Source organism: Oxyura jamaicensis, chromosome 13 (genome assembly GCF_011077185.1).
Source record: "Oxyura jamaicensis isolate SHBP4307 breed ruddy duck chromosome 13, BPBGC_Ojam_1.0, whole genome shotgun sequence".
NCBI lineage: Eukaryota > Metazoa > Chordata > Aves > Anseriformes > Anatidae > Oxyura > Oxyura jamaicensis.
The window spans coordinates 4900012-4923562 of NC_048905.1; the positions used below are offsets into that span (position 1 = coordinate 4900012).

Consider the following 23551-nt stretch of genomic DNA (forward strand, 5'->3'; position numbering starts at 1 on the left):
ATCACTTCAACGAAGGAATGAAACTGCTTAGAGTTACCTATTTATCCCCCCCAAAAAACACTATTGCTTTGTCTGCATTACTGTAGTTTCTTGAGCCTGTGGGTCTCACGTAATAAATGCATGTTTACAAATCTCTTAAAGAATTTGATCTACCAGCTGGCAGAACATAGTTGGAATTGAGGCTTTTGTTGCCACAGCATTGCCTTTTAAGTCCTTGGAGGTGTAATTTCTGTGTATCATTTCTTTTCAAAATACTGTAGTCCTGTGTTGTGCCTGGTCTGTAAATGATGGGTACTTTAAAGAAACAAGGAAGTCTTATGAGACTTAAATGATGAAGCATGTTTTTAAGTGAGTACTATATTAGAACAGTTTTTTTCAGGCCTTTTGTATTAGAGGGAAACATAACGAGGAAGACAAATGTAGAACAAGGCACTAAATGCGAGGCATGACCTTTAGGCCAAGTAGTGTATGGGAAAGGGTGATTTGCTGCAGTAGGGATTCAGAGGAGTAAGGAAAACAGTCATTGCAGGTTAGGAAGTTACAGCTCAAAATCCATAGTAAAAAGGAAGATGAAATGGTTCAGTCTCAAAATCTAGTTTTGAGAAAAGAGCATAAAATGGTTGTTCAATGGAAAAGAATAGCTAGGACTCCATAGCTGAAATTTGTTGTCCTTAGATGGAGATGTTCTGAATTGCTCAGAATCTAGCTCATGTTAGTAAACATAATATGTAGCTTTGATGTTACTTTTAAGCAAGTTAATTTTTCCCTATGAAATAATTAACCAAATTCAGGTTAGCTGAAGGTTTGTTTGTTTGTTTTGCTTCCAGGATAGGTTTTGGAATACCTTGTGCAATAAGAGAAAGACTGGCAGTCTGGACTTCTCTTAACTGCTGGTTAAAATCAAGAACTGACATGTCACGTGTCATGAAAGAATATCCTCACGGATGTAGCACAGCACTTAAACTGTTTTCAGAAGCCATGATTGCTAAGATAGAAAGTAGTATCCTGAGGACAGGACTGTTACATGGATTTGTTGTACCGAGCTGGAGATAAGAATAAATCTCAAGATATTTTCTATTTTTTAATGTCTTAAACTCTCAAGTAAAGAAAGTGAACGCAGGTGACATACTTGTTTTCAATCCCATCTATTGTCTTTCATCCAAATGGTGAACAACTTTGCTTGATTTTTGCTTACTCAAAACATCACTATGTAAGTTCTCACACACCTATCTGTGAAAAAGTAAGGGCTGTAAATATTCAGTAAACCAGTTCTTGAAGTTTTGTCTAGGTGATGAGCTTTTAAGTGCTGCTTTGTTTAGAAAATGAAGAGAAACTCTCCTTTTCTCTCCAAATGTAACATGAGAGGAATGGGTGGAGTTTGAAATGTTGTGGCTTTTTCTTCACCTCATTTCTGTGAGAGAATTTCTAATATGAAAAACAAATCCCTTTTCCAGGGCAGGTTAAAAGCAAGTTCATGACTTGAAAAAGCCAAATCATTTAAAATCTATTTCTGTTGTAAATTTAAGAAATGAGGGGCATTTCAAAACCGAACTGTTCAGTGTGTAGAGATTGTCAGAGTGGCTGGGCTTTGCACATGGTAGCCTTCCACGTAGATGCAAGTTGAAGAGCGGTGCAGGAGAGCAGTGTAGTGGTTTTGCTTCTTTTCGCCTGCTGTTGTGTTACAGGCAGTATCATGCAACAGAAACACCCAGTTTGGGTTTCCCCTCCCCCATGACACTTGGGTACAATATCTCGAATTGAGAAAAGAGGAAGGAAGCTCACAGCTCAGAAGAGCAGCAAATCTCGCAGAACCCTCACAGCTGCCTCAGCCAGCTTCGGGCTGCCCCTAGGCATCAGTAACAACAGCAGGGAAACGGATTTTGCTTCCAGCTCCTTTTGCTGGTTGCCCATCTTGAACTTTGCATCCTTTAAATCTTGTTTGCCTCGGTGGTGGGCATCCTTTGGAGCCTCGCAGACTCATGTACGATGGCGACATGGCGCAAGACAGACAAGAAGAGTGGCGTGGGTATGTAACTCAGTAAACTGTTGTTTGAATTTTGTCCTCATAACTTCTGAACAGGATGTGGGCAGGTGTTTTCTCTAGTATGATAACATCCTCCACTTTATCACAGTAGTTTAACTGAAATGATCAATTTCATACAAAGTTTTAATTTTTCAAAGAGAACGGCAAGTAGTATGTGAATGCCAGCTTGGGAGATGTAACCCTTCCACCCCTCGGTGCTCCCACCCCTCTCAGATCTTGAACTCTAATAGTAACACAGGTTTTCCCACCTCTGTATTTTAGAAACACATTGAATAAGTAGCATATTGCTTAGTAAGCAGTAGCTAGAAGGTACAGTGAAAAAAATGCTGGAGAAGGGGAATCCTACAGTCACTTCTGAGAGATCATGAAGACGTTCACTTGAAGTTAGTGTTACTGAAAAAGCTGTATCTGAGTAGTAGTAGTAGATTCCTTTTTTGAAGAGGATGTCACCTTCCAACATCAATTTTCCTTAAAATTAATAATGTTAATTTCCATAAAGGTCTGAATTGCAGTTAAAATAAATAAACAGCACCTTAAAATTAGGAAGCAGCACTGAAGCACTTGAAAGAAATATTCTGCTGAAGTTAACTGTGGGCTCCCAGTACAGAACATAGTTAATTTTATATTTCTTATAGTTTATTTTACATACTAGTGTGTAGTTACTAATCTGGAATCCCCAGATTATTTTAAATGACTGTTATGTTAAGGAGGGTGTAACATTTTCATTAAAAACACTAAAAACAACATTAAAAAACAAACAAACAACAACAACAACAACAACAAAAAAAAAAAACATTAAAAAACCAACAAACCGCCAAACTGGCTTCATGAAATAAAATGAATCAGGGAATTAATAAGAGGAAAAGAATGTCTTCCTGTTCAACTTCCATGTGCAGCAGGGACAGAATTGTGAAATGGAAGTGCCTTGTTCTGGTGGCAGTTTATATTACAAAATGAAAGGTGTAAATATTTTCATTTTTACAAATAGTAGAAATTACTTCACTTAATTTTAACATTTCTTTTCCTCAAAGCTACTGACCTGGGAGGACTATGACTGGATGTGGTGTCTGTATTGCTATACTAGTGATGGATCATAATCACAAGAATAATATAATTTTCACTTCTAGAGGCTTCTTACAGGGAACATTTTGTGTTGGAGTATGTTGGACATAATAACAAAGAAAGTCGTATTCCTCCTGCACTAGTTTTTAGCATGGGAGACCATTATGTAATCTGACTTGATGTTCCGTGTGATGCATGATAGTGAATTTTTGTGCATACCCCTCCAGTGGAGCAGCCTTGGGGGTATGACCAATGCATTTTCCCTGAGAAGGCCTGCTGTGCTTTGTTGACAGTGGAATTTGACAATACGTAACTTCATAGCCAGTATTTAAAAGGCTGTTATGATCTTGTAGTCCTTATGGTATCTGAAAGCTGTAGCAAACCACATATACTAAAAACAATCTTATGAAATTCCCCTGCTCCGGCAGGGGGATTGGACTAGATGATCTTTCAAGGTCCCTTCCAATCCCTAACATTCTGTGATTCTGTGAAATACATTTCTTCAAAAATAAGGGTAATTCAGTCCAGTGATGTTTGTTTCATGAAGGCTAACAATGCATCTTGATTGAACAGTTCACTGTTCTACTTAAAATACCCTACTCAGAACATGCAATTTTGCATAGCAGTACTTTTGTCTACCTCTGATCTAAGAATATTAAAATCAAAAAACAAGAGTTTAACTAGAATCACTTATCATGAACACTTTAATTTTAGCACATAAGAAGCAATCAAATACTAGCAAACATCTAATGGGTGTGTTTTATCATTGTTTAAACTGCAATACCGATAACACGGTGGGGAATTATCAAAAAAAAAAAAAAAAAAAAAAAAAAAAGGAGTAGGATTTACTTCTGGCAGTGTGAAAGTCTGAAACAGTGCTCTTGCCACTTTCCCAAACACTGTCAGCCCTGACCATGGCATTCATTTCACAGCAGCTCATAAGACCTTACAATTGCAATTGTGATTATGTGCGGATACCATTTCCTGAAACATGGCCTGCTAGAAATATTGCTGCTCCTCTTCCCACCCATCTCCCCCATAAGACGGTTGTCTCCTCAAATCTGATTATTTATGACAACCTGGAAGTCTTGAAAATGGTCTGTTAGTACAAGAAGTCTATTTCAACTGCTCATGTTCTAAAGACACATTTGTGTTAAAGTCAGTCACTTCACTGAATATTGCAATTTTCGTATCATGGGGGGTGGTGGGGGCTTGGCACTTGGGAAATTGGGAAATTTGGCACTTGGCACTTGGGAAAAATTGGCACTTGGCACTTGGGAAATTTCAGGTGCCAACACACAGAACTGTACCTTGTGGACTGGGGGTCAGAACTAAGGAAATGCTAACTGCTCTCATACAAGCGTTTAGGACATTGGTGGTAGTTTAGTGTCAAAAAGACTGAAGATGACGGCAAACTAAAATTTTATCTTTTTTTTTTTTTTATTTGCAAGTTATTTCGAAATCATTTCCGGCTGCAAATTACAACGTGACTTAGCACTTGAACTACTGCTGAGTTTAGTTCAAAGAAGCCAACAGGCACCGCTTGACAAAGAGATATCAGCAAATTGCATGAATAATGAAATGGGATTAAGTGCATAAAATGGGAAATGGTGCAATGGATTATCTGTGTTCTTAAGGAAATTCACTTATGTTCAAACCCAGATGAGATTCATAGCTTTGATAAGTTTCCATTATGTATGTAAAGGAAATGATGTATCCACTTTGTGAGGGAGCAGATGGAAGTATGGTTTGCACTATGATAATTCTCAAAGGCGGTAACTTTTCCTCTACATATATTAAAAACAACAAGAAAAAAGTAAACCCAGTTAGCCACAAAGTAACTTGCTCTAGAGCAGACTATGACTCTGGCCGAGCCAGACTAGTAATGGACCAGATGAGAACTGAGCCAACTGCTTAAAAAAAAAAAAAAGTTATCAAGTTTTATGTCTGGGGGGGGCTTAGCATTAGTCTGTAATGTTTGCAGCTGGCAGACATCAGATCTTAAAGAATCCATGACATGACCCATTTCAAAGCTGGAAAATAATAGCTGCTGTTTAAGATTGAGGTCATGTGCACTTTGAACATAGATTTCCTCTAATGTAATTACCACAGCCATAACTGATTATTGCAATGCTCTACTAAGTGCTCTAGATGTCTCCTTCACGCATTCCAACTGTTTCTTGAAGAATGGCAGGTATGATCGTGCTTTCCAATAGGAAGTCCAAACCAGAATCTTATAATTAAAGCTCTAGAGTAGGTTGCTTGTGACAACTGACACTGCAAACTTGGTGGTATTTCCTTCACCCCGTGCTTGCTCCCCTGCTGTTCTAGGGTACAAGCACAAGTGATTTTGATGCAAAAGAGAATCTGTGCAAGTTGTGTCATCACGTTGGGTAATAATACTCTGACTTTACTCACAGTTTCTATACCCACCCCAAGTTTGTTTCCTGGCTTACATAAAGTTTTAAACTCTCTTAAAAGCCACTTCATACTTGCATGTCAGAAACAATGATATCAATGTCTGAAGCTTATTCTTTACGAAGGGGAATAGGGAAAATAACAATAGTCAAATGGACTTTCCAGCAATAATAAAATACCACTTAAATGAGTACTCATGCATGTAATCTTTCCTTGTAGGCCTTCTTCACTAGGGAGCATTCAATTTCTGCTATTGCACAATTACTTGAAGTTAATAGATAACTACAGATTTAAGGAAGGTCAGCAAGACTGAAAGAAAAGCTGCAGCTTATATACAGGAGTTCCTTTTCTTAGCCATGCCAGCTGTTGGCTCACACCCTGGTTTTTTTCCTTAATTTACATTGGAAACTAAATGTATTTGTTCTTTCATTACATAACTAGGTGAGAATAGCAGGAGAATCTTTGACCCAGAATAGACTTAAAAACCAACCAAATAACAAACCAAAAAATAATCAGGGATATAGTCACACTGAGGATTTAGTTCCAGTTTTTTGGAAGGGTGTTCAAAGAGGTTTTTGGAAATTCAGTATTCTTATGCTCTTATTAATAGGAGGGAAAATAGTGTAACTACTTAATTTTACCTATAGGAAACTCAAGGAATGATGAAGCCTGGAAAATAGAACAGCTATGCTGAAAGCATGCTTTTGTCTCAGTAAAATCAAATAATATGGGCAAACTGAGTCTACCGAGATAAAGTGCATTCAGATTTGACAGTCTTCTCAAGAAGGAAGCTCTTTGACCTCTTTGGACTATTTTGTTTTCTATGTTTTTTGTCTTCAAGTTTCTGATGAATGATTCTCATGTTGAATTTGTGAGCCTTCAATTAACAGCGTGCCTAACACTTTCCAGTTTGGTGTTCACTGATATCCACAGATTTTATAGTTTTGGTTGGTTGGTTGGTTGGTTGTTTTTGAGAAATCAAGGAATACTGTTAGGACTGCGTAGTATTTTCAGAAGAGATTTGTCAGTGTCCTTGCTGAGTAATTTCACGCTGTTTTTTATGAGAAGAAAATTGTAGCTGAACACAAGGAATTGATATGTCAAGAGAGAAGGTGACATTTTTATATTACTGCTCATAAAACAGAGTTGTAATGTTTCAAAATAAAATGGAACAGGATTCTTGCTGAAGCGCTTCCTTAGGACTCTTTGAATATTCAATATTGCTCCATGAGTTACCACATGGATATCATGCCCGATAATTATCCTACCATTGTCAAGTGAAGTCAAGAGTTTACAGAGTCACAGCATGTTAGGGATTGGAAGGGACCTTGAAAGATCATCTAGTCCAATCCTCCTGCCGGAGCAGGAACACCTAGATCACAGCAACATGTCACGCAGGAAGAGCTGATTGAGCAAGCCTGTACCTCAGAAGTCATTTTCAAATTCTTTTTAAGTGGAAGGGTGGAAAGTAGGCAAGGAAACCAACTGGTAAGAAAGCTGTGAGTAAATGTGGGTCTCAAAGTGAAAAAGGTGATGGTCACACTTTTCTTAATAAGCAGGGCAAGGACTTCACAGGAAGTAAAATAAGCAGGAAAGACAGGTAGGAAGATTAGGTTAATAAATGGCTTCAGTGTTGCAGGCTTGTGAGATTTTCCTTGCTCACCATTCCTGTCTTGCATTAGTTTACAGTCTGGTATATTTGATGAATACTGAGAATCTGGGCTTTTTAAGTACTTGAACCCTGAGGGAATTTAGCTGGTTTTCATGACAGTGGAGGGATCCTGGAGTGCTTTGTCTTTTGAATGTTCCCAAACAAGCTACAAAGAATGATTTATTTATTTATTTATTTATGGCTTGTCATCTAAATTGAGGATGTGATCTAATTCAAATAATAAGTTAATTGCATCTTTGTCCCAATCAGCAGTTCTTGAAATCTGTATTTTAACAGGAATCCTACTCTGAACAAAAATCGGTTGGTTTCTTGGGAAGTCTATAAACATATTGTACATGTTTTCATCATTATTTTACTTTTGCAAACATATGCATACCTACAACATTTAATGAAAAGGTTTCACAGTCATATATATATCCAGTAGCATATAATCAACATGTAAGAATGAGATGGAAGCACAGGATTTTTTTTTAAGCCTTCATACTCTTTTTTTTTTTTTTTTTTTTTTTTTTTTTTGCTACTGGAGTGGATACTGTTAGATGTCTTATGCTACAGGTGTCTGAATGTGTGAGAGTGATGGCAGATTTAGATACTGAAGCTTCTTAGACTGTCTTTACAGCATGTGTCACTTTCAGATGAACAAGAACCGATATTCTGGGCATGCTCCATGGGACTGATGGGAATCCCTTCCATCTTCCGTACAATTCAACACCTTTTTGTGCTTTAGCGGAGTTCTGCTTGGAAAATCTTTCAACTCAACAGTTTGACCTGTTGTTTTCTAGACTTGCTATTGGGTTTTAGAATGGATGTTGGAATCTTCAAACAGACTGCACTGAGGCTAATCAGTGAATGCCCTGGGATAGTGTTCTTCAAAGTAAATTGACAACTTTCTTCACAGTAATTTGAAGGGGCCTTTGAAGGGAGAGTTTATTTTTATAAATCCTGTTGTGATTATCCTATCATATAACATATGAATCCATATATTTGTGAAGTTGCAGTTAACAGAAGATACATTTGGGTTTAATAGTCAACCTTTCATTGACACCTAATTCAAAAAATCAGCAGACATGGTAGTAAAGCTGTCCAGTGCTGTAAAAATACATCTGGATGTAGCTGATGGTATTAGGTTGGTTGGTTGTAGCGTTTTTTGAAACTATAGGGGAAATGATTTCTTGTCATAAAATGTCTAGATATGTCTATAGTTAAAATGTTTTAAAGGAATTAGTTAAACTCTTCCTACTGAAAAATCCCAGTACTACAATAGTATCTCTCTCATTAAGTTTCCACTTACTCATTTAGAAAAGTCTTAGTTGGTAAAACCACTTCCGTAGTCAGTTACTTACTTACCACACTTTTCAATATATCACTTGCTATTAAATGAAGTTATTAACTGAGGGCTAAACCAATATGCAATGTAAATATGTCTCAGTAATTTGCATCTGTATTTTGAGACAAATGCATCTGGAAGTTGCATATTTTGAAATTTAAAGAATATGTTAGTCAACAGTAGTCTTAATCTACATGGAACTTTCAGGAAAACAGTAACAGCCTCAGCTCCAAAATCTACACTCTGTGTGTGAAACAAGTGGCAAATATCTGTAAATGTAATAATACTTATACGGGTTGTTAGCCATCTTCACTTACTGAAATCTATTTTAAGACTAAAAAAAGTAAGCCAGTCTGAACGTAATTACATATCTACTACCTACATTTAATTTTGTGTTGAGCTAAGTCAGTTCTCTGAGAATGGCTCAGAACTCATCATAAGATTATCTTGAATAAATGGCTTAATCTGTAAAGCAGGGCCTCTCCAAGTTTTTGTTTGTTTGTTTGTTTGTTTGTTTTGAGTAATGATTCAATGATTCAATTGAGAAGTGTCGACAAAAATAAGAACTTATTTTTGTTCAAATAAGGCTCTTAATTAAATATTAAAATCCTTCTAACTTGTTCCAGAAATATAATGAAATCATGACAAAAAAATAAAAAGTAAATCATAGAATATGCCAAGTTGGAAGGGACCCATAAGGATCATCGAGTCCAACTCCTGGCACCACACAGGTCTCTCAAAAATTTAGATCATAACATCATTAATAGGACATTTAAAAAGTGAAAGGGATGAACTGATTTAGCTCTATGTTTCTACTTGGGGCATTTACTTGAAAGGCAATTTCATTTGAGATTTTAAACATAGTTTTAAGTAAAATGTTTACGCAAAATTTGTCACTAACATACATTTTGGCCTAGCAGAAATCAGCATGCTTCTTTCAGAAGCCTCAGACAGAGAGAGGGAAGCAAAAAATATGTTGGAATAGGCTGAATGGAGGCAGATCTTTCTAGATGAGGTTTCCACTAGTTCAAATTGCATGTTTGGATTCTCTGTATGGATGGAAAGACTGGAAGACTGTCATGAGAAAAGGCAGAAAAGCCCTGCACACTAGTATCTTTATGGCACAATAGACGTCATGGTTGGTAGTTAGTGTGCTGTTACTACTTGCACAGTTTAATTGTGGTTGTAGGCTCATGTACTTTAAATATCTTCTCTGGTTGATACTAGATTCAATAACCACTTCTACTCTGTAATGCTATTGTCTATAAACAAGCCCCTGAAGAAAAATGTACAGAAAAAAAAGGCTTATCATAGCAGCCCACATCCTGCAGTCTTAGAATGTAACAACTAGCATTTTTCTTGAATTCTGTCTGAAACTTAGCTCTTTTTTAAACTCATGCAGATAAGGTTCTAATTGGAAGACTTTTTAAATCTGCCTCTCCTTTGTTCCTTTTGGAGTGTTTAAGTACAGAAAATTAAGAAACTTTCTACTGCTTCCAAATGAAATAGTTTCGTGTTAAGATGAAGACAATTTGCATGTGTTTCTATGTCCCCTTTATCCCCAGCACCACTGTAACTTTCTAAAACTGTGTTTTAAATTCTTAGTCAGAACAGTAGACTAACAAATTGCATCACAATGAACATGTATATATTGAAGATGTGCTTCTAAATATGTGCTCTAAAGCGTATACAGAGTAGTTGCTATAAATGGCTTCATTTTCTTGCAACAATGACATTTTTCATAACATTTACATTTTCAGAAGAAAAGAGATAAAAGTAATGATAGCACATGAAGCTTGGTGATAGAATTACAGTTACATTTATTTATTTATCCTAGTCTATTTATGCTAGTATCAGAATCTTAATAAACGTGCTTGTCAGTTTAATTGTAGTGTATGGCTATATTGAAAACCAGTATTTTTGCCCTCTGATTTTTCAGCTATATACAATTTCAAAGGCACGGGAGCACAACAGCTAGCTCTACAAATTGGTGATGTGGTCCATATCTTGGAGTCCTGTGAAGGTAATCTATTGGACTTAAGACTATAGTTTTCTTTATTTAAATAACTTAGTCTTTTTACTTCACACCAATTACCTGTGTTACATAAGTAGTTGTCTAAATGGTGTTGGTATATGTTTGTATTATTGCTGGCAGTGTTCTATTTTGAGGAACAACTTATTCATTTTTGGAGAGCCAAAATCAGAAATGTTACAGTACATGTGGTTTTCTTGGGATGCCATTACCAAATGAGGAAGTCATCACAGTAGTTTGTGACATTCATGCCAGATTGTACTATACCTGACCGAAGATGCATTAGATTTGATGCAAGCATTACTGGAGCACATTTTTGCCTCTAAAGTAAATATTTGTTGCTAGATATTTCTTATTGTTGCTAAATAGTTGTTGCTATTCAGCACCATAATATTCCCATATTAGAAGAAAGAAATCAAGTATATTTAAAGCATTCTGTAGGTCAGCATGATAAAAACACTTCTGAAAACAATTTGACGTATTGAATGTACTAAACAACACAAGTCCACGTCAAGTAATGCATTAGAAATACTCAATATGCTGACCCAAGCTTGGGTATGTGGAGTTGGTATGTGGAGATACCTTACCAAATGGCCTGAATGTAAAATAAGGACAAGCAGCAGAATAATAAGAGAGCATAAAGCTATGTAGATTTGTGAAGCTGAACTCATTGTTGATACCAGAGTGATAGTGTATTCCTTCTTATTGATGTATACCTTCACATATTTACTGAATTACCTCCCAAGTCCACCCACCAAAACTCTTAAGTTTTTATTAGTATAAAGCAAAGACATCAGAATTATATCAACTCAACATTTGGGTGTCATTGCAAAAGTCATTGTAATAGATTTTTTGTTGTTGTTCACAATCTGCAGTGATATAGTTGACCAAGTTAAAACTTAAAAATTAGATTTTAAAATTATGAAATTCTTCAAACTTTGCAAAACAACTATAAAAATACCTTCATGCTACTTCCAGTGTCTGTCATCTGTATCTTTTAAATGCAGTGCATGTTAGAGGGCAATTGCTGCATTGTGCATTCTGAGAGCCAGTTCAGAGCTGTAAGCCACTTTGGTCATAAGACTGCTAAGAATCTGAGGCTAGCTGTGCCCAGTCTATTCCAGTGTACAGATCTCTTAAGCTGTTTGGAAATGGCAAGGTCTTTTTTTTTTTTATTATTATTATTATTTTTTTTTTGTATTCACAAGAGAAATTCACTATTCACTATATTCGATATAAACATCACTGAAAAAAATGGATGTAAGTCATTAGACTACTAGTCAACGGATGCATCTTTCAAATCCATGAGTCACAATTCATGTCCTCTCCTAAAAAAGGAAGAAAAAAAGTCTGCATAATTCTTTAGGTTTTTGCTAAGAGGATAAAATATGCTTGCAAACCAGAACCTCCTTATCCTTGCATTACATCTGTTAATGGCAGAAACAACCAGCATTTCAGGTTTCTGACCTGAAACGTGCTAAATCCATAGTCAAGTTTGTGAGGATGGCCTGGCAACTGAAGTGGTGAACTTATGGGGTTATTTTTTATCTAAAAATCTGTTCTGAATCCTCTGCCCTAACACCATGTCATAGCTTGTTTTTGAGAAATATGCTTGTCAATGAAGAAGTGTCATCTTTCATGTTGTGCACATGAGGAAGTAGATCTTCTATCAGATACCTTAAAAAGATGCTGCCAGCTGCAGCTGAAGAGTAATCAAGAGTAACAGTTTCGTCTCTGTGCACTTTTTGTGCTATTTTTGTTTGTTTTACATGTGCAAAATATGCATGCAGAACTTGTGTGTGTAGTCACAGTACATAGGATAAAATGGGTTTTAAGCTTTTTTTTTTTTTTTTTTTTTTTTTTTTGTAAATTGGAGACTGTGAAAATCATTCAGCTTTACAAGATTTGGAACTTTTCTTGTTGAGAAGATACTGAAAAAAAATCCTTGTGTTAAGAAAACACAAGAAAAATATTCCTTCTTTCTTCTAGGTCAATAATTTCCTTGACTCTTAATTTTGCCTTTTTCACAATTCTGCTTGTTGACATTTGAGTTTTTTAATGCTTTAATTGTATGGCTGACATACCTGTGCTGAATTAAAAATTTTGAGGAGAAAAGGTGGTAGGGAAGAAGTATGTATCTTCATGAAATAACAGTCAGAGAAAGTAAGCTTCGAGTCATAAAATGCTTCCTTGGGAATGAACTAGAAGCCAATGCAAAGTCCACTGATGCTGATGTGCAGGTAATGTTTCATGATGATGGAATGTGTGAACAGTTGATGTGGCTTCTGTTTTAATTTAGTAAGCTTGAACTTGATTTTATGTTCTTTGTAGAATTTTATTGCAATTTAACTGGGGCACAAATAGAACAGTCTGAATTAGTATCCTAATTAGCACTGCTGCAATATTGAACATCTGTGTCTTTCAGAAGGGGTTTCTAGCTGATGAATGGAGCAGGAGCCTCACAATAGCCCTTCATTTATTTTTTGACTATCTGCCTTGAACTTTGCAGTTAAAGCTGCTTACTTGAGTAAGCTATACTTTCTCATGGCAGAGCAACAGGTTTCTCTTCTAACATTGGGAAATTGGATGAGACATATACTGTATCAGTTTACTACTACCCTTAGAACGCAATCAGAAATACTTCACAGGCTTTGCAGTATCGTGAGTGATCTTAGTTGATACATATATATAAGGTAACGAAACAGCTTATCCTATCTTTTATGTGCAAGTGTGGGAGTGTTATTTTCTGCATAAGACCTGTTCTTACTGTGCAAGACTTGAAAACAGATCACAGAATCATACTTGCCAATGTATAAGTAGTGCCATTTCCTGCTACTCACTTGTCTTTAATCTATGTATTTTTTGAAATAACTATTTTTTTTAAACATCCTGTGCCAGATGGTTCTTATATGGAGGGGAGGAAAAACAAAATGAAAACAAACAAACAACAGTGAAAACCTTGTATGTTTCTTGAAGTACATGTTCTATTCTAAGCTTATGAGTGCACTATTTCTTCCTTTTAGATTGGTACAAGGGTTATCTAGTAAGACATAAAGGATCAGAGGTAAGATCACACTTTTCACTCCTATATGACTCTTTTTTTCAAGAATCAGTTGAGGAAGTGAGACTTCTTTTTAGAAAGTCCTATTCTGTTCTGATCACTGGAGCCAGCAATTTCCATCTTCATTCTTTTCAAGATGTATAGAGCAGTGTTTGTTCTGGATAATGTTGGTAAATATTAAAAGTAAGCACTGAGAGAAAGAAAGTGATGAAAAAATTACTGCGCTTTCAGGTTAATAAGCTGATCAAGGTATCTGTTGAAATAACTCTCTGGATTTAATTTACTGCAAAATATTTCTGCATATTCCCCCCCCCCCCCTTAAAGGTCTTTAAGGCTACATGCAGTCTCAGGCTTTGTCAAGTACCATATATGCATATCAGTTAATGCATAGAGAAAAATCTTACAAATCCCTAGCTCAATTACCAAGACTAGATTTTCTAGTTAACATGAAGGTTGTCATGTGTGCATTGATGATCAAACATTCCTTTAGGCTGTATTAAAATGTTTTCGTTGTCATGGAGCCAGGAATCATCAGATCATTTTGTCTGGTCACCTTTTTTCTACACAGGTCAATTACATATCAATTTTGAGAATACTTTTCTGTTCCATATTGCTGATCATCTTGCTGCACGGCTTAGGTATTGCAAAATGAGCCCATGACCTCCATTGAGCTGGTGCCATTCATGCCTTGGAGGGCTTGAGAGCTTATGGCTTCATTAAATATCTCTATTTGTGCATTGTGAATGAAGACTGTCATTTTTTCTTAAAGTAATATTAGTGTTGTGCAGAATGATCTTGACTCTTATGCTTGGAAGTAAATTTTGAGTCTGAGTTAACTAACCTTCCTGTCAATGGGCATTTGGCTATTTGCCCTGAGCAATTTCTGCAATCTACCAGTATTTTACTAGATGTGCAGATCCTGTAACAACATCTCTCCTTTGATAATCAAGCTGGTCATAGACAAAAATGTTTCTTAACCATATTTACAGTGTATGTGCTGTTTTCTAGGAAAGTAGAAGATTATGTCAGGAGATGGGGAAGCGAGGTGATGGTAGATGATGTCCTTAATGAGAAAATGTAGTCCTATGCACTCTTATTTTTGCAGAAAAGGATATGGCAATACTGCTAGTATTTGTCTGTAGTTAATTTGAAGACTACATGTTATGATAATGATCACGGTTTTATGAAGAACAGCTGGTACAAGTGCGTTTTGGAAAGCTCTCATTTGTTAAATGTTGGAGAATGATAACAAAGTGGATTGTAATTTTTTCCTCTCTCTCAACAGGGAATATTTCCTAAATCTTTCATCCACATCAAGGAAGTTAATGTTGAAAAGAAAAGGTACCAAATTTAACTTTTGTTTTACATTAAGTATTTTGTCTGCTAAATAATGAGTCTTGACATATTTTATATGCCTTAAACACAATAATTCTAATTAACTCATGAAACTAAGATTTTTTTTTCATTTTGCTAAATTTTCTTCCCTTTCCCAGACACACAGAAAATGTAGTACCTGCTGAAATTCCTTTAGTTCAAGAAGTTACCACTACACTCTGGGAATGGGGAAGCATCTGGAAACAGCTCTATGTGGTATGACTTTGGTGTAATGTCCTGCTATTTATTTCAAACTTTATTATCATGTACCCGGTGAATTTTTCATGGTTGTTCTCTGGGGAGTTGACAAGTTTCATGATAAGAGTGTTAAATATAACTAAGCTGCATTTGAAAAATCTTCAATATGTTGGGGTGCTAGAACTCAAGTGGTAGTGTGTAGCTATTAACAATTATCAATTTCCAGAATTCAGTCTCTTTTTTTTCACTTTCAATGCCTTAGTTTTACATTTCTTAAAGTGATAAAGACCTATTTTTTTCCAGCTTGGAGAAAACCAATTTTTCCTGTGAACACTTTGGTTAATACATAAGTAAATAATACATTAAATCATTTATTTTTAATAAAAAGTAAAATGATTTTTGCATGTGTCTTTTTTGCATCTTTTTGCAGATTTTTGCATCTGTCTTTTGCATGTCATTGTAATTCCCACAATGTAGTGCTCTTACAAATCTCTATATATAGATATTACTTTGTAGTTTTCCCTCATTAATATATTCATTTTCTGAAGCCAGTCACTTCTCAGTCTTCCTCTAGCTAAAGTCAGTAAATAAACACTTCTTGTTTCAGTGGATGACATTGGAACTTCTTTAGCAACTTCTATGTGCGTTCTCACTTCTGTCTTAAATGTATTAATATCATGGTCAAATGTTTCCAGCATGCACTTTTCAGTGTCTTATACAGAAATGAATTGCTTCTCTACTGGTTACCCTGGATGAGACCTAGTCAATGACTTTCAGTCCACAAAACAGTGTAGTTAAATAAAACCAAAATAATGTGTCTATCCTCATACAACATACTTGAATTTCTAGTCATTTTTTTACATTCTGTCCTTAAAAAACTGTGGAGGAAGAAAGTCAGGCTTCAGAAAATTTCAGATCGTCTAGTAGGATTTGTGGAGTAATCAACAGCTGTAAAGATGCAAAACTGGACTTGGATTAATTGGGTGTTTTAATTCTTGATCCTGCAATCATTTAGTATTAAATATGATGCATCCTTGAATTATCAAGGTTAATGTGTCACTTCAGCTTTCTACAAAGCTTGAAAATTATTGTTTTCTTGTATGCCCTAGACAAATAAGAAAGAGCGGTTCCAGCAGGTACAGTCTATGATGTATGACTTAATGGAGTGGAGGTCACAGCTTCTGTCCGGGACTCTGCCAAAAGATGAGCTTAAAGAACTCAAACAGAAGGTCACTTCCAAAATTGACTATGGTAACAAGTAAGTGGACTACATTGCTTCTGAAAACCATGTCTTATTTTAAAGTACCCAGCTAGAACAGAGATTATGATGATAAATTTTTCCTGGTTGCAGTTTTGTAGGTCATTAATGTGAGATGTGGACATAGTAAATCATCCTTTTCAAATTTCTGTTACTCTTGAGGTAATAATAAATATCATGTTGAGGCTTCTCATCCCACATGCATTATTATTATTTTTTACTATTAATTTATTTGTTACTTATAGAAACATGAACTTGTCAGTTGTAAGCATTTGAGGTCAGATGACTGGCCTTTACATCAATCAGTGTACTCTAAGCCCCAAAACTCATCTATCTCTTCACAAACACAACCTACCTCTGCTAGTGTTATGCAACATCTTGAGCAGTGTTGTCGAGAGACCTTAGTGGTGCATAAGTAACAGAAGTCTGAAGTGTACAGAGCCTTTGTTAAAAGTAACTGTCCCCAGATTTGCTAGGGAATTTCCAGGCAGAAATCTGGTTCTGGTAATAGAAGTGAAACTACTGTAGACTGGATAATGCTTGACAAAATGCCTTGTCTGTTACTTGCTGAGGAAAGCCTTTGTAGCGCAACATATTTTTGGCAAAAAACATTGTTACGTGAGTTTGAGCATCCACCATCTGATGAAAGGTGAAGAAAGCAAACCACTTCATAATAGGCATTTCATAGGCAGTGGAATCTGTTCATAAACTGTTCATAAGCTACTGCAAATGACTGTGGTTATTGTGGCCTGACAGCCCATATGCAGTCGAAAGTAGTTACTTGTGGCTTAGACACAAGCAATGACCTGATGTTATGAAATTCTTGTCTTGTTCACTGAGGTTTGGATCCACAGATTTATGATAAATTGCATTTTTACAGAACATCCTATGGGAATATACATATCCTGTTATGCTATGTGGAGCTGAATGGTCAGTCCAGGACAGATTTTTGCTTTGAAATGTTCCAGTCAAAGAATCGTATTTCTGTCCAAGAGAACATCAACATTATTATTTTTATTATTATTATTATTATTATTATTATTATTATTTTCCATCAGACTAGGAGGCAGTAAGCTGCTTTCTTGAAAGGAGCAAGAGAAAAGGTGATGTTTAAAATGGCTTGGAACTGAATAGAAGAGTGCAAGGTGGATAGTGTTTGTAAGTGGCTGAAAGTGTGGGGTTAAGAGTCGTGATATGTGAAGGAAACTTGCTGAACTGTGGAGAAGGAATAAAGGGAATGAAAGTGGAAATTGAGTGGTTATTGTGAGAGAGGAGGTTGAACACCAAGTCAGGAGAGGTGGCAGAAAGAAAATGATGCAAGATGAAGAGGGTCATAAGGTGATACAGACTGCTTCTATCAATACTAGCGGTGTCAATGGTAGACAATACATTTTAGAAACTGATAAGTACAGTCTGACATGAAGTAGACCAGTTGTAGAGGGGGATGGAAGAGTAAGATCCTGGATAGACAAGAAAGACTATCTGATGGCTGAGGTGACACCATAGCACCATGGGTAAGAATACATAGGACATAGGGAGGTTGGACTTGAAAGTTATGAATTCTGAAAAAAAATAAAGTGAAGGAAAAGAAAAAGGCACGACTTGTATAAGAGCAGAGGAGAAGAGAGTGTAGTTGTTAGTCAAGCAACAGGACAACGTGAGTAAGAGAGCAAAAAAAAGCAGAAGGTAAAAGGAAAAACCTATGCATATTGATTACAAGGTTATGCATTAAAAACAACAACAAAAAAAGAGACTGCTTGAACTCATTGAACATAGTGAATCTATTTTAAGTGCTAAGCATTTAAATGCTTTGACATTACCATCAATTCCCAAAAAGGATAAATATTAGACAACAGCTTGAAAAGGAAATTGTAGTTTTTGCTTTTTTTTTTTTGTTGTTGTTCAGTAAAATAGTTATATTTATTTAAACTTATTTTACTGCTTTAAAATTCGTTGTAAATCCTTGTGCATTGCATTTCCATGGTTTATTTTTATAGAAGGAAATGATTGATCAAACTGCCATATTGATATGTCTGTTTTCACAGGATACTTGAGCTAGATCTAATAGTTAGAGATGAAGATGGAAATATCTTGGATCCAGATAAAACCAGTGTCATCAGCCTATTTCATGCACATGAAGAAGCAACTAATAAAATCACTGAGCGAATTAAAGAGGAAATGGTAGGAATAATGGGCGAAACTTAATGCTTCCTTTGCTAAAAATCAAAATGAAAATTCAGTGCAAGGCTTGAAGGGCATAATCTTCTACCATAAAATTGCTAGAAATGTTTGCCTCTAACTTACCTCAGAGTAGATTCACATTCATGTTTATAAATATGGAGAAGCCTCAAAGTGAGTTGTATTTGTGGACTGGATTCAATCTGTGGACTAGATTGGAAGCCTGTCCATGAAGCTGGTTCTAAATCCATTCTTTGCTTTCTAAATGCAAAAAGGTCTCCTCAATCCGTCTGTGGGCTTACTCAATAGGCTGGTCTGTGTAGTGAGTAGTTACATACTTGGAGTTTAGGTTGTACCCTCTGACTAATCTAAGTTCTTTTTTAAAGAATCTTGTGAAAATGCTGGTTGTTTGCTGTAAGTTGCTGCTTGTTAGTTGGTCTGAAGGAGGAATTTAAGCTTGCTAACAAGGAGTTTGGTTAACTCAGAATAGTATTGTGGACCAGTACCAGCAGTTAGTATATCTAAGAAAAGCTAATGAGGGCATATGCACTTCATCTTCGAAAATACTAAACAAGAGACCGTACTTCGTACGTCCTCGATCTCGTCATATTAAGTCTGTTCAGAAACTTAGAGGATACTTCAGTTCTTTTCTTCATTCATGAGAAAGTAAATAGTGATAAAGCAAGTAAAATATCTGGCAAAACAAACAAAAATGCCATCATGACACATCAATAATGCCCATGTCAAACTGCTGGAAAACACCATTTGAGTTGTTCTCATCAGTGTCACTAAATAAATCTTGCTTCCCAGACATCAGCCTGTAATTAACTGACAATACAAGGAAACTAAAACTTGTTTGTCTGCAACAGAATATGTTGGCTTGTTTTAAAAATACGGCAAAACAACGGATAAGAACTTTAGGACATCATCTGTTAAGTGGCTGTTTCTAGGTGTTTAAAATAAGATGTTGGTAGAATTTAGGTGACTATTTTTGAGATGGTGATCCTGCTCAGCTGTGTCCTTACTCCAGTGTATACCTTTTTTTTTTGTTATTTGTCTTCAGAAAATTGTATTTTTCTTGTTTTTGTTCCTGGCATGGTGAAACCTCATTACAATGCAGGTAGTAGGCTTCCACCTATATGCTGCTGTGTTCATAAAATAATCTGGTACAGATTTGTAGGTTTGGTTCTATAGTGGCAGCTTGATATTTTTTCTTCTGCTCTTTAAAAGTGACAGTTATGTCTCACCCTTCATTATAATTGTCCTGTGGCTAAAGAACTGGCCTAGGGTATGGAAGTCAAGCTAATCTCTTTTCCTAAAGGGCTTTAAGTTCTTACACCACTGGAAAAATATTCTGAAATCTTCTAGGCATGGTTCTTTATCAAAATTGTAGTAAAGGATGTCAGAACGGTTCCACTGAAAGCAGTCCAATTTTCTTGGTAGTTAAGGTTTTGAATACATTAATACACAGGAGGAGATCTTAACCTGGCTTTTATCTCCTCAGTGAAATTAAATATAAGATATTGAAGACAGGAAGATTTCTGGAGGTAAAAGGAAGAGAAACAGCATAACTATTGTGTTCCTTGGAAATATTTGTTAAATAAAGTAAGCCCTGTTCCATTTCTGAAAGGATATACCAACCGGGAAAGGATAATATGTTTAGAATACCATGCAAAGGAAATTCTTACTGATACTATCAGTAAGTCCCCTAAGTCCTGCAAAAGCTGGATTTAAGGCACCTCTGTCATCACCTTTTTCATTATTTGCACACTGAGGTAGCTCCTGAGGCCAGATACAGTGTTTGGAAGAATCCAGCCTGAGTTTTTCATCTTCTTACATACACTGAAGGGTCTGGCAAGGGATCTTCCATACTTATGTCGCTTCTGCATCTTCTAACTAACCTGCGAGCTTTCTTGCTACATCATAGAAAAGGATGTTGATACACTGGAGAAATATTGGGAAGCATCAGAAACTTATTTTCTGGTCATTTTCGTATTGTTAGACAATCTCTCTCTGAGTAACATACAGGGTAAAGGCTTTTGGTAGAAAGCCTTTTTTTTTTTTTTTATTTTTTTTTTTTTTAATCTTACTGTATGATGGTTCTTTAAGTGAGCAGAATGTACTGATTTTTCAAGATCGACTACGATATGTGATGACGATTGAAATTGCTTGTGATATCATACCACTTTAATTCCTGGATGTAGCTTATGATTTTCCTCCTTCTGAATAGTCAAAGGATCAACCAGATTATGCATCATACTCCCGAATGTCTTCATCCCCCACCCATAGCCTATATGTCTTTGTGCGGAATTTTGTTTGCCGAATTGGAGAGGATGCAGAACTCTTTATGTCACTATATGATCCACTGAAATTAACAATTATAAGGTAAGCTTATTTATTTATTTAAGGGAAAAAAATCTAATGAGAGGAGCTGGCCATAATGAAGTACAGTAGTTGCCAACATGCTAGTAATGCAGAGAATATATAAATAAATGGAAGACAACCAGAATAAAGGAAAGTGTGGATAGATTTAATTGCTGGCTATTAAAGCATTCTTAGATAATGGGTCCTGAATATTTTGACAGATAACTTCTGGAGTGAGCATTTGAGAATTTTGGAGAATCTCGAGACCACTTCAAACTTAGAGATGACAGTACTGTTGGAGGGATTTGTGTTTTAAATATAGACAATATAGTTGTCTTTAACTTTAGAGCTTTTACAGACTTCAGGAGAAAGAAACTTCCTGTGGTAGTAACTGAGACATCATGTATTGAAGTTCGTAAGACTGTCAATCCAGCCAAGAGCACTCAGTCATATTAGGTAGAGTCTGAGGCAGTTGTTAAAATGGGTTTTAAAAGGGCGAAATGGAAGAGAGAAACATGCAGATTCTAGAGGTAACTGTTCTTGCTGCTTATCCAAAGGTAACCTTGAGATTGTCTTCAGAAATTGATGGAGATCCTTCTTTTGTGGAAACATACCTCTCATACGATTTGACTACTTTATTTTTTATGAAGAGTATACTGGAGTGCCAGAGTACAAAACTGGAAATGAAGCATTGTCTTTCCTATTTTACACCTTTATGAAGTAGAATGAATTAGACCAATGTAACCTCTGGAAGTTACCTAGTTGAACCTGCCTATCAAATCAGAGCTGGCTTAGTTAAATCAGATAGTTCAAAGCCTTGTCCAGTCATGGTCTGATTATCAAGGATAGATATTCAAGATCTTCTCTGTACTTTGCAAGTGCTCTAATTTCTCCATGTATGACCATTCTTAGCTGTATAAGGAGAAAGTAGTATTAGATTGCCTCTATCTTCTGTCAGCTCCAGGCCTGAATCTGAAGCCTTCATTTGTTTTACCAGGCAATGCGTACAGATGTAATGAACATTATTTTCATTCTTGCCATCTGGTAAAATTGGGTGCCTGGAAGAATGACTTGCAATGTCAATGGATTGACTACATGACTTTCTTGATGGGGAATGTTGTGGTATCTGGAATGAAGTGCTGCAAAGTCAGGGGGAGGGAGAGAGAAAATGTGAGGAACTTCTAAACTCACAGGTAGAATAAGGTTCTGCTGACGATTCCTATGAGATTATGATGATAACTATGTTTTCTCCAAAAAAGGTGCCACTCTGTCTAATGTGTGAGTTACTTTTCAGCGTTTACTGATGGTGTTTTGTATAGCGCTTGTCCTTTAGTGTGGTATTAGCTTCAAACAGTCACAGACTATCTTCTGTTTTGCAACCTGTTACATATGTTGTTTTCTTAATATACTGTGAAACGGAAGAATCATTAAATCACATGGTAATAAGAAATTTATCTTCAAAACAGTGAGAACTACTTGGTGAGATGGGGGAGTAAAGGCTTTCCAAAGGAAATTGATATGCTCAATAATCTGAAAGTAGTGTTCACAGTAAGTGTTTTCTGGTTTTCCTTATATTGTTCAAATCAGATTCTCTCTTTTCTGTGGCCGCTATCAGAATTTCTGAGGATGAGAAAGGAAGAAGTAGTCATCTCAGAGCAAGACGATCAGTCATTGGGTGCTTTAGGGCAGTGCCTTTGATGTCCTTTCTTCAAATCAATGTGCACCTTTTCTCTGATTTCTGCCTCAACAGTTTAATGATGACTTTGATATTTTATCTGCTGTAGCTATTTATTGCTACTTTCTTCTTTTTATCTTAGCTTATGTTTTCCTCAAATTTGAAAGTCTTACAATATTTCTTACTTTCTGTTGACTCTTTTTTTTTTTTTTTTTTTTCTTTCATTGATTGTTGAGCTTTATTTTCTTACTGGAGAACCTCCTTAAATTTCATGACCAAGTTCTTCCCCAAATAATACTTTAACTATCATATTTCTTTTTCTTTTAGGATCTTGGAAATAAAGACCTTAGCAGAGACAAAATTTATTTGGTTTGTCAAATAGTCCGAGTTGGAAGGATGGATCTCAAAGACAGTAACTCAAGGAAATACACACAAGGACTAAGGCGGCCTTTTGGAGTGGCAGGTAACTTATGTCTCCTGTACTCTATCTGAAGGAGGAGTTAAGTGATAATTGCCAACCTGGACAATAAAATCTCTATGAAGACATGCCAGAATCTAAAATGGACATATCAGCTATCTTGATAGTTGATAATACTTCTGTACTTAACATTTGAAGTCCATGAAGACTGCACCTACATTAGCATTTTAGTTATGTCAGAAATGTGCTTTTGAATTCAATTTCCTAATTATTTACACTTACTTCTACAAAGTGCAAACCAAAACACGGTACCACAGTATTAATAACAAAATTCACTGTGGATGAAATAAAACCACTGATTCTGTGCCAGGAGCACCACCAACACGCACACACGTTATTTGCAAGATCAGACCAAAACTAGTCTGAAGTCATTCCCTCCTCACATAGCCTCATGTCTGCAGTGCGCTCAT

At 36.1% G+C, this 23551-nt stretch overlaps 1 protein-coding gene across 1 annotated transcript in view; it reads left to right on the forward strand.

The window, feature by feature from the left end:
- The first annotated feature begins 1986 nt into the window (after positions 1–1986).
- The window catches only part of DOCK2 (dedicator of cytokinesis 2), a 188221-nt gene continuing 166656 nt past the window's right edge, over positions 1987–23551 (forward strand). Inside the window, exons 1-10 of the mRNA XM_035338697.1 lie at positions 1987–2026; positions 10463–10546; positions 13579–13619; positions 14902–14957; positions 15110–15206; positions 16298–16446; positions 18492–18627; positions 20855–21009; positions 22455–22536; positions 22991–23126. Of these exons, the coding sequence (XP_035194588.1) occupies positions 1987–2026; positions 10463–10546; positions 13579–13619; positions 14902–14957; positions 15110–15206; positions 16298–16446; positions 18492–18627; positions 20855–21009; positions 22455–22536; positions 22991–23126 (976 nt within the window). The remainder of the gene's footprint in view (positions 2027–10462; positions 10547–13578; positions 13620–14901; positions 14958–15109; positions 15207–16297; positions 16447–18491; positions 18628–20854; positions 21010–22454; positions 22537–22990; positions 23127–23551) is intronic.